This window comes from Aphelocoma coerulescens, chromosome 1A (assembly GCF_041296385.1).
Source record: "Aphelocoma coerulescens isolate FSJ_1873_10779 chromosome 1A, UR_Acoe_1.0, whole genome shotgun sequence".
NCBI classification, from domain to species: domain Eukaryota; kingdom Metazoa; phylum Chordata; class Aves; order Passeriformes; family Corvidae; genus Aphelocoma; species Aphelocoma coerulescens.
Genome location: NC_091014.1, coordinates 61,606,238 through 61,617,826, shown reverse-complemented (window position 1 = coordinate 61,617,826; position 11,589 = coordinate 61,606,238). Strand labels below are relative to the sequence as shown.

At 42.7% G+C, this 11,589-nt stretch overlaps 1 protein-coding gene across 2 annotated transcripts in view; it reads left to right on the top strand.

Moving 5' to 3' along the window:
• The first annotated feature begins 469 nt into the window (after positions 1–469).
• PKP2 (plakophilin 2) overlaps positions 470–11,589 on the top strand; it is a 36,441-nt gene continuing 25,321 nt past the window's right edge. The window contains exons 1-3 of one of the 2 annotated variants that reach the window (XM_069003123.1): positions 470–747; positions 7,632–7,744; positions 10,211–10,902. In XM_069003123.1, the coding sequence (XP_068859224.1) occupies positions 540–747; positions 7,632–7,744; positions 10,211–10,902 (1,013 nt within the window). In that variant the 5' untranslated portion in view covers positions 470–539. The remainder of the gene's footprint in view (positions 748–7,631; positions 7,745–10,210; positions 10,903–11,589) is intronic. The other variant, XM_069003124.1, reaches the window with a different exon arrangement.

The window sequence follows — 11,589 nt, the reverse complement described above, 5'->3', positions numbered from 1 at the left end:
TAAAAATATAGAATTATCTTATATATACCGCGATGCAAAGCATCTATGAAGGGCGGCACGTGAGGACAGCGAGTATTTATATGTTGAAAATGCGTGCGTGCGTTTGTTCACGAAGGAGTACGTGTGTCACAGGAACCCGGTGTCTCGGCGGATGAGACACAAACACACACTCACACAAACACAAACGCACACTCCCGGCCCCGGGAGCTCAGTCCCGGCCGCTCCCGCACTCCCCCGGCGGGACGACGGGGACCGGCGGGGGTTCCCCGCTGGCGAGGGCTGGGCTGGGCTGGGTTGGGCCGGGCTGGGCTGGGCAGCCGGGCCGGACCCTCCAGCGCAGCGGGCAGGGCCGGGGAGGGGAATAGCGGCGAGGGGCCGGGCAGGGGCGGGCAGGGCCGGTGCCCGCGGTGCGGTGCCGGGGCGGGGCGAGCAGGGGGCCGTGCCTGGCACCTGTGCGGCGGGCGGGGCGCGGCCCCGGCGCTGGGGGAGCGGCGGAGGCGCAACAGGTCCGCGGAGCCGAGCGCAGCCCGGCCGTGCCCATGGCCGGCCGCGGGCCCGACCAGGGCTACATCCGCACCGTGCTGGGCCAGCAGATCCTGGGCGAGCTGGACAGCTCCAGCCTGGCGCTGCCCTCCGACGACCGGCTCAAGCTCTCGGGAGACCGCGCCGGCGAGGAGAAGGCGCTGCGGATCCACCGGCAGGTCCAGCAGACGCTGGCCAGGAAGAGCCGGGGCTCGCTGTACAATGGTGAGTGCCCGTCCCGGCCCCGCGATGCTCTCCCGGCGGCGGCGGCAGCAGCAAGGGAAGGGAGCCGGGGCACGGCTCCGGGGTGGGACCCCAGCTGGCCCCGTGGCCGCGGCTTCCCGGCCCTGGGGCGTGCGGACCGCTCGGGCAGAAAATCGTGGCTCTGTCGTCTCTTTTTTTATTCTTTTCCCACTCCAGCGAGTCAGAAGTTTCTCCCTCCTAACCACCCCCGTAACTCGGTGCGTGGCGGGGCCGCTCCCGGCTCTCCGCTGCCCGAGAGGGGAACCGAGCCGAAATTCCCCTAATCCAGCAGCCGCTTCATGTGCTTATTTTAATGCCCTTAGCTTCACCCACTGGTCCTGTTTGCTAAGTAAAATGGGAAGAATCATATTAATGTTTCACCTTGTTTAACCGTGCAACTAAAAAAAGAAAAAATATAGATAGATAGATAGATAGATAGATAGATAGATAGATAGATTAGATAGATGTCTAAGGTTGGAAAAGTAACTCTAGGAAAGGCATGAATGGGAAGCACAGGATGACAATGTTATCAGACATTATTTACCCAGTTCTTTGACATGCGTGATACAAATTGACGTCAATCATTCCTCGCTTCCAAGATCTTATAGCCAGAAGGCCAGACCCGTCAGGAAATCTGCAGTCACACCTTGTGCCCCAAGCAGAGCCCAGGCACCCACAGGGTGAGGGTTAAAGGCAAGATGCTCGAGGGTTTTAGTCTTAACTATTCATGAAAACTTTCTGTACCATGAAACTTTAATTTTGTTTTTAAATATGACTGACTTACAGGCTACATGCCCTGTTGCTCAGTTGTCCTTAAAGAAGCTGTCACCTTTCATTTACTAAAAGCTGTGAGACAGAAGTCTTTATAACCATACTTCACTCCTCTGTCTTGTCAGGCAGACGAATATTTTCTTGTTCTTTGTCTGGCCTCTATTTAAAAAAACACCTCATGGCAAAAAATGCATACAATGCAGACATGGACGTATTCTGCTTGTAGAAGTCAGGTGTACAAATGACATAAACAGGTGTGCAATGTGCAGGTAAACATGCCGGTCCTTAGCTTGGCTGCTGTCATGTAAATACAGTTTCTAAACAGTTTTAGAGTAACTTAATTTCTTTTTCTCTCAGCAGAGAGCCTGCAAAAAGCTTTTTAAGCAATAATTTGTAAATTATAGTGCCGTGAACCTGAGCTCATGTCTCTAAACCATGCATAAAACGCTATGGAAACAGAGTTCCCGTGCTCTCAAGTTGTCTTGGCTTCTCTGGAACACATTAACAGACAGACCTGATGTATTTGGGGATAGTTATCTTGGTTTGCTTTGTTTTTCTAAAGGTCAAGTATTTGATGCCCTTGCATTTCAGAGACACCAAAGCTTCAGGATCAGGAGTGGCAAATGATATGTCTGTAACATGTCCTGTTCATGCAAAAAATGAACTTTTCTTCTTTCAAACATGTTCTTATGCCCAAGTTGCTGTACAATTTTTAGTCTCACTGCAAAACTCAAAAAAAGAAAATTGGAACTGGAATGCATGCCATGAATTTATACATATATATAATACATGTATATCTGTCTATATCTTAAATATGTTTATAATGGGAATCATAGCCAATCTTGCATTTAACATGTCGACTTTCCTGAAAAATATACGTATACTTGCATGTGTGTCCCAGTGTTCTTTCTATATAGACTTCTCAAAAATGGGCTATGCTTTGAGAAACATTTGAATTCTTATGTGTAGGGAACTTTTAAAAAATATACCCTCTTTTACATGCAAACACCTCACTTTCTGTGAATTATAGCCCTTTTCTGGCTCTGTTCAAGGGTCCCATATTGTTTGCAGTTGCAGGGGAGGCTTGCAAAGATTTAGAGGGAGCAGGAGCAGTCCCCTGTGATATAACTGTCCTGTCTGTAGGAGTATTTCAGGCTCTGCTCAGCAAGGTACTTAGTGCATAGCTAACCACAGTATTCACATGCACACCTAAAATTAGCCAAGCACATAACCACTGGGTATGAAAAATCAGTGGTAGGAAAGGTCTTGCCCAGTGTCATCTGTGCACGCCCATTTTCTGCCGACTGTACAGGAAACTTTGAAGCCACAAGAAGTAGCTTGTCAGCCAGCATAATTTCTCCTTAGAATTTCAAATTAAAGGTATCTGCTTAGCCTTCAGCACTACTTTTAAATGGAAGAACTTATTTTTGCCTCCTACCCCCATACTGTTTGCTGTTTCATGCCCTTTTCCCCCTGTCGAAAGGAGTTTCTTTTTCATAATAGAAATTCAGTAATCTTCAGATTTGAGGATTCCACCTGCTGCCAAAGGATTGAAGTTAACATGTCCTCAACTCTTTTCAAGATGTTGTCAAGCATTGTTAATAGCTTTTCAAGCAGTTCAGCAACAGCTGCAACTTGTTCAGTTTATCCATTGCGGAGCCTTTATAAATTAAAGTTAAAAGTTTTGAACAATTAAAGCAGTCATATCAAATTTCTGGATGCTATTTAAGGATGGAAATGCAATGGTAGATAGTCCCACCTTATCAAAGAAAAAGTGGCCTTCAGAATCATATACTTTAATGACTGGTGTTTTGTTGCACATGCTGGTTTATTTTATGTTCATTTTTGGAATCTTTGAAACTTCATTCTGTTTATAAGTCCACTTACCTCTGATCTTGTTCCTTTTGGATTTTGGTTGGGTTTTTAAGGCATCCTTATCAGATCCTCACTAAAAAAGGAGGGCAGAATTGAGTAATGTATCACACAAAACAAAGTGGCCTGATTTCCAAATAAACAGCATCAGATACAAGACAGTTGAAATCAGAGCCTTATTAATTCCTCGCATTTATTAATTTCTAAAATTCTTAGTATTTTCTTGTTACATTTACTTTTAGGGGCTCAGGGCACTCTTCTGTTCTTAGCCTTCTATTTTGCAGAATGCTTATGTGTTAACTGCTTCATAGTAATTTTCTGTTCATATCTTTCTGGCATAAGGAAGTAGAAAAAATATCCGTGTTGACTTTCAGTTTTTCCTGGTTTTGTTACATTCTTTACCTCTGCTTCCTGAGCCAGAAGAAATCTTTTCCTTAAATTTGAGCCCTTGTGTAAATGTCCTGACCAGCACAAAATGTTAGAAAAACTCCTCTGGGACCAGGCATGTGCTGGCAGAGTGACGAAGGAGCACAATCAAAAGGAAGGCTCTTTGATCTCGAGATGAAGTGATTCAATGATGGTTTTGATATACCATTATTAAGTGCCTCATCTCAGTCCATCCTGAGTGCTGAAGTATAAAAAGGGATGAAAGGATGCCAGTCCAGGAGCGCTGAGGAGTCCCCGTGGGGGATGTGACCACCCCGGTGCCCTGAGCAGGAGGGGACAGTGAGCACTCAGCAGGGGGGCACTCGGGGTGTGTGACAGTCCCTCAGTCCTTCACAGACTGATGTGTACAAGGTACAGCAACGTGGGTGACTTTGAGGTTCAAAGCCATAATTTGGCTTTCATGGCCAAATACGTTTCATTCAAATACGAAGGTTCTGAAAAAGACTCACAGCAGGGAGTTACCACTGTACAGGATTCAAGGGGAATTTGATACACCCAGCTCCGTAGTGGAGGATGATTGTCTTTTTCATATATCTTAGAGATGCCTCTTGTCATTGGTGTTTTTGAAAGCAAAGCAAACATTAGGTTGGTCTGTCTGCAGCCATAGGCAGTGATTGCTGGGGAGAAATTTCCAAGGCCTTGGGAGGTGCTGGGCTTGTCCCATCCAGGGGAACAAAGGGGCCTTGAGAAGAGCCTCGGTGAAGACAGATGGGATTTCTGCTCAGTCATCTGTACAGCCTGCTGATACTGTAATTGCTTTTTCCGGTCTCAGAATTTTCTTGTAACTGTTGCAATATCAGGTGACTTTAGTGCAGCTTTTATTTTAGGTGTGGAGAAGAGCAGAGGGGTTCAGTTTACCTCCTCCCCTGACCACATCCAAGGCTTTCCTGAGCTGCTTTAGTTCATATTGACAGGGGAGAGGGGAGACTGTGATAAACAGTTCCACTCAATTGCCCACACATGGGTGTCTGGTGCTGTCTGAGATGCCTGAGTTTTCCAGAATACCCTTATGGGTTGACAGACACGATGCAGGGCTTGCAGCAAACCCATTTTTTTCCTGATTGGCTGCTGGAAATCAAGTGTGGTGTCCTATGGCCTCTCAAATGGTGACTGTCCCCTGTGGATGAGTAACTGAATCATGGGCATATTTCCTGAGAGAGTTTTTGCGAGACAAAACACTGGGAGTCACAGTCAGAAAATATTAGTCCTAACAGTAAATGAGACCATAATATAGATTTAAAAAATAATAATTAATGGCTTTTTAAAAATGAACAGCAGAACAGTGCACTGGGTATGTAAGGTTTTTGTAGTACAGTGAAAAAAGGCTGGAGGAAGCCTCACTGGCAGAGGCAAGCTCTGATCTGGTCACCTGTTCTGCATCTCATAACTAATGGAAAGGCACAGCATTTCAGTTACCACTTTTTCCTTTAACACACTGACTTTTGGCACAAGTAACCAGCACACAGTAAAAAGACATGCCTTTTCTGTCTGCCTAATAAATCTACAGGTAAAAGGCCAGCAGAATAATTTACTGATGTGATAAAAGTGAGCAAGAGATAACTGCAAAGTGAAATTCCAGAGGCTGACATATACTGTGTTTGTCTCTGAAAAATTTTTACAGATGGATAGTTTCACAGGGAGACTGAAGGTGATAAAAGAGGACTGCTTGAAAGATAACTGCATGGTACAATTTTTGATTGACTGTATTTTGTTTTTGAAAGCAAGGAACTCTTAGATATGTAGTTTATCATCAACCAGTTAATGGATGGCCTTGTCATTTTTAACCTATCCTCTTTTTTGTATTTTTATTTTTAGTAAACACAAGTTTATAGTTGCCTAAAACATACAAAATTACTTGCTCAAAAGATCCTTATGCCCTAAGTAGATAAATAACTGAGAGTACTTTCTCACTAAGTAAACAGGAAAAAAATACTAACTGTAAAGAAACAGAAATTGATATGTATTTATATTTCAAGATTTATTATATGAAAGTCCTTTACTCTGCAGCAATTAAGAAAGTGAATCTTTGAAAAGCCAGCACATAGCTGAGATGGACTCTTACTGGGCACCTGAAACAGTGCATTGGTATGGGAATTACATGACACAAATGAGACATCCATATAAATTTGTAGATTTGGGATGTTGGTGCACATTGGTGGGAAATCTTTGCAGTATAAGAGAAGAGTTTACTCTTGCCTCTTTCCCATGTACTCAGGTAACCCTTGGGCTATGGTAACCTTGTAATGTCAGGAAGGAATTATTGCAATCCAAATCATGAGTTTGACCAAGCTGCACCATTCCACTCTCATGACACAAAATTACTGGGAATGTGTCTTAACAAATCCCCTCATACATGTTTAAATCTGCCAAAATGAGAGAATTGCAAAGTATGATTATACAAGTATTGCAAAGTATGATTGAATCAGTCCTCAAATTATCGGTCTGCCATTATATTATATTGTATTTTACTATATTATGGGATACACAAATTTGGTCTTCAGCAGTTTGGGCAAATTAATGATTGGTCCTTGAGATTTCTTTGCTGTAGTATCTCAGGTAATATCTGCTAGTTTGAAAACTGATGGCAAATTAACTTCTTTATTGACCATTGTTACCTGTTCAGCCTAAACTTCTGCAGCACACACAGGCCACATTTATGATTATTTTATGCCTTCAACTTCTATTTCACCTCTTTGAAGCTGTGCTAATTATATTCCAAGATGCAGATTCTCATAACAACACAGGAGTCTCATAAATAATTATTTCTTTAGTATCTGTTGCTTTTAAAATTTTTGTTAATAGGAGCACTCATTCTTTGAAAATGCACTCTATTAGTGAAAAAAAGGAACAGCCTGAAGGGTTTGTTGGCTTGTTTGGGGTTTTAATGGAAGAAATAATCACAATGCACTTCTCTATTTTCAGAGCTGGGTCATGGAAAAAAAGAATCAGAGCAGACGCACTGTGGATCTTTGACATTATTTGTAGGATTAGTGAACCTTTCAGGTGCAGGTTTGAAGTGTCACTGGACAACCCAGCTTTACAGCACCATAAGCCATAGAGTTTGTTCACAGACCCTTTGTGCTGTTGGGTGGAGCACTGAGGAGATTAGTGAAGCATTATTTGCTCCATTACATTGTCATTAAATTAGCACCTAAGGGAGGAGAAACAGCAGCAGTTGAGGTAGACAGCTGTGAAATAAAGAGTCTATACTCAGTGTGTGCTGTTTATTTACAATTGTACATGGTGAAATCTGCATCTTTGGGGTGCATATCAGTAACAGAGATAGACATCAACCCCTGTTTCTCAGCTCCAATCTACAGCTGCAATATTTTCATCTCTTGTGTACTTTGCATGGTATTTATAGTCAGCCAGTGTAAACATGGATTTATGTATTTGAATGTACATTCAAAGTGGTTGCAGTGAAAAATAAGTGTTCTTAGTTCAGTGATACCATTTCTCAGCACTTAAATCAGCTGTCATTATCTGGGACATTTAAACTGTCAGCTGGCTTTGCTAAAACATTTTTCATAGCTGCACAAGTGACTAGACTCCTAAAAGCGAAAAATAACTCTTAAGTAAAATATATAGGGAACTGAAAAAAAAGGCTTGTATCCTCAGGAAAATGCAAATACCATTCCATCATTTCCCTGTTCAATTTTCAGTTTATATTTATTAATGGCAGTGCTGGCTGCTACCTTTCCCTGGTACTGTGTATTGTCCTCTATAATAATGCCATGTTTCCTTAAGCTCTTACTAATATTGGTCTTTGGTTCCAGGCAGCCTGCACCGTGCATCCAGTGTACCAGAGCGTGTCTATAACATGGGGATCACTGAGAATGATTTTGCACCAAGGTCTCCCTACAGTTTCTCATATTACCAGGCAAGCCAGGTGAGGAAAAGATGGTGAATAGAAATAAATAGAGTATCACATGCACAGTTTATTCATTTTGTTACCATAAATAATAACGTTTAGACAGTGTTAAAGATTTGTTTCCTTGTTTGTTTTCTTTTGAAAGTCTGATTTTTAGAAAATGAGGGTTTTACAATGAAATCTCTTAACGTTTTGCCCCTCCTTCCAGTGACTTCAGAGCCAGTAGACAAATTCAAGTCAGTCAAGCAGATTGTCTGTTTGCAGTCTTGTTGGGTTTGTGAGAGTTGGCATCAGGGTAGAACATGAAAAATCATATTTACACTCCACTAAGGCAAAGGCTGTGACAAGTCAGATCTCCATCCATCCCACCAGAGAGCAGCTCAACCAGCACATCTCTCTACCCCAGGGTGGCCGGAGGCCACTCTACCCAGGCAGACAGAATTAAGCATTCAAAACCAAAGGAAAACAGATTGCTTTAGTTTCACAAATACTTTAGTTTTCACAAGGTAGAGTGGTTCCTTATCATTTCAAATACTCCTGCTGTAACCTGTTTTATCATTACAAGAATTCCAGCAGTAGAGTCCTTGCAACACAATGGTGTTTCTAAACCATCTAATCATAAATCCTCTTGTTATTTTGACCATTTCTTGGGGTCATGGCCTGAATGCTAAGATAAATAATTGGTTTTCTGCAGGGTTTGTGACACAGCTCATAACTGGTATGAACCTCTTTGAGGGAGCAACTGGGAAATCAATACAGCTCAAAAGCAACGCTCCTGCACGATCAGCTTAGTAAACTGAAATCAATTCAGCTTGAGAACAGAAACATTTATTTAGTAAATAATTCTGTATGGAGGCGACAATTCTTTCCTAATTTTAGATTATTCAAGAATGGCTTTTTGTCATTAAAAGAAACAGCCCAGCTTTTGAACAGTCAGTGAAGCAGCTCTGGTTTTGTATGGGGAGAGTTAGAAGCATTTACTTAAACATATTTCTTTCTCTGTCCTTCCATCCTTTATCTCACCTGTCCTGCAGTCCATAATATTTTATATGAATCCATTCCTTCCAGAAGAGAGCAACAAAAGGAAAACTGGAGGTGACATAGGAATCACAAGAAAATAATACCATTTGCCAGGAGGGGGTGGGGGGAAAAGAGAGACCAAGTGTCCTGTGTGAGAGCTGGGAAAAGCCACAAGGTCTAGTACTTCACAAAAACATTCATTATCCCCAAACAAAAAATAAAGATATCCTTGCATAACTTCTGTAGAATAAACAGATATATCCCATGATCTTTGCCTGAGCCTGCTCGTTTCAGTGACCTTTACTCCTTTTGTGAGTCAACTACCACCCTCAGGATGTCCTCAGCAGTGAAATGAAGGGAATTCAGTCTGGCATCTGTCTGCTAAACACTGTTCCTTCAATTAATAGCTTGTGCAAATGTCTCTGTTTACCTTAAAAAATGTCTTTAATATTACAAAACTTTAACACAACATGGAAATGGAAAATATGGGGCTTTGGTTTATGGTTGTATGCCCCTATGCTTACTTAGTTTTTAAAAAATTGGTCCATGACTCCTCTATTTCAAGGCCAGATAGTGTCCCAAGCTGATTTAGTTCTGGAAGGTTATGAATGGAGTATGGAGTCCAATACAGAGAACAAGAAAACAGTATAAAAATTGACAGTCCTCAAATGACACCAAAAAGTAAGAATCTTAAAGATACATCCTACAAAGAGAGGTTGGCAGTGGATGCGTTGAGTTTAGAAAAGAGAAAATTATAAAGCAAGATGATGATCCAGTACAGTCTATCCCCATTAGGTACAGGAAGAAAAAAATAATTTAAAATTGCAGCTGTGATATTGGGGAAGTCATTGAGATGGTGAAACATCATTTTGATTTTCTTGGAATGTTTTACCGTCTCCTTAATTTTTAAGAGGCTAGATAAACAGGGAGGGGTCTATCTATTTTTACTAGATCCTACTACAATGTGAACAGGAGTGCTAAATAACCTTATATTAATAAGGTTATTATCAATATCCAGACACTTTAGTATAATATTTTTTATATCTGATTGATTCATTTTCTCCTGTCTATTAGTCAGCCTTGAATTTAGCTTTAGTAGCAGATGCTGGTGTTAATCCCCAAGGAATTTCAAACTCAAAGATCTCCATTAATAATCACTCTGTTCATTACCCGGCATAATTGACTTATGTAACTATTTTGAGTTTATGACAGAAGACTGGATGCTTAGACTTTGTCTCCTGATGTTTAGACTGTACTTCTTCCTGCCTTCATGAAGGAAGTACAAAGAAGTGTGGCAGAATCCCATTTAATGCACAACTTTGGTGGTGTTCACTTTTTTTATTTTATTCTGAGAGCAGACTGTAGAATTTTTATCTTTACTTTTTTTGGTTTGGTTTCTTTGCTGCTCATCCTAAGTGCTGTGACCTTACTGTGGCTCCTGTTCTTCTGTGCCCCCTGGAGCAGGTTGCCTCCCCGTCCTCTTACACGAATGGCTGGGGGACCAGGATTGCTTACAGGACGATGGAGGAGAGAGCTCAGAGGCAACCTCTGAAGAGACTGGAGGTTTCCCCTCAACGAAATCCAGAAAGATTGGCATACATGTCAAGTGATTTTCACTACGATGGAGGGATTTCAGCTGGATTCTCCATGAGGCATGCAGATGGCGTGAGATCCAGCGGGACTGTGCCACCAAGATACGCTCGCTCCGAGATCGTTGGTTACACCCCGCACGACTCCGTGCACAGGGGACGCTCCTTTAAGAGACAATCCCGCATGGGGACTGTCAGTGATGCTGTCCTTGATGGTGGCTACCCCAGCCCCACTGTCCCTCTGTACCACCAGCCTGGCAACAGCCGCAGTATGAGCAACCTTTTGGAGAAGGAGAACTACCTGGCCTCGGAGAGCGCGATGGGACAAGTGAGATCGCCGACCGCGTCCCGTTGGTCTCAGAACAGGCAATCTGTGAGGTCCAGCTTCTACCAAACGGCCTTCAGAAACACACAGAGCAGGAGGGAAGTTTCCCAGCCAGCTTCAATAGCCAGTGCCACTGCAGAAACAGATGGGAAGAGGATGCCAGTGACAGCTGCTGTGGCCGCAGCAGGGAGAAATGGTTTCCTGCAGAGCGAACAAGTGACCCTCAATGGATCTCAGCTCGGGTGAGTGCAGTGCAGGACCTGCTTTGGCTCTGGGCTGTCACAGCTGACAAGAACGTGTTTGTTTACAAAGGGAAAGTAAACTGATAGCTTGTGGTTCAGCAGCCAGCACCGTGTATGAAGTATCAGTGCAGAGGATGCAGAAAGTAAATTGACTTTTAAAAATCCACTTCCAGTGCAACAGAGGAAAGGGAGAAAAAATGTTTGTGTGTATGTACAGTGCAAGATCTACACCTCCTGCTGAAGTTTGGGACCCCTTTTGCCAAGAGTTAATCAGTTTTATAAGGAGACATAAAGTAGTCTCTGAGTAATTTACAGCCTAAGTCACAATACACAGAATTGTGTTGGCAGATTTTGCGCTCACAAGAGCCCATACGATATCAACACTGGTTCTCATGAGAATAGGTCAGAAATCTAGCAGTGGAGCAGCTTTTGGCAGATTAACAATTTCCAGTTAAAAACCCTTCATAGTTTCAAGGACATGTCTTAGTTTTTGTAAATTTCAGGTAAAACACAGACAGAAATCTCTCTTAGCTCTGTAACACCATCCATTCCTAGAACAAATACAAACTGCTCTGAATCCCAGGACCACAGAGCTTCTCACTACCAAGAGATCTTACATGCTCTGAGGGAGTTATCTTAACTTGAACTCTGTTAGCTCCATGCCAGAAAGTCCCAAATCTGACCCCA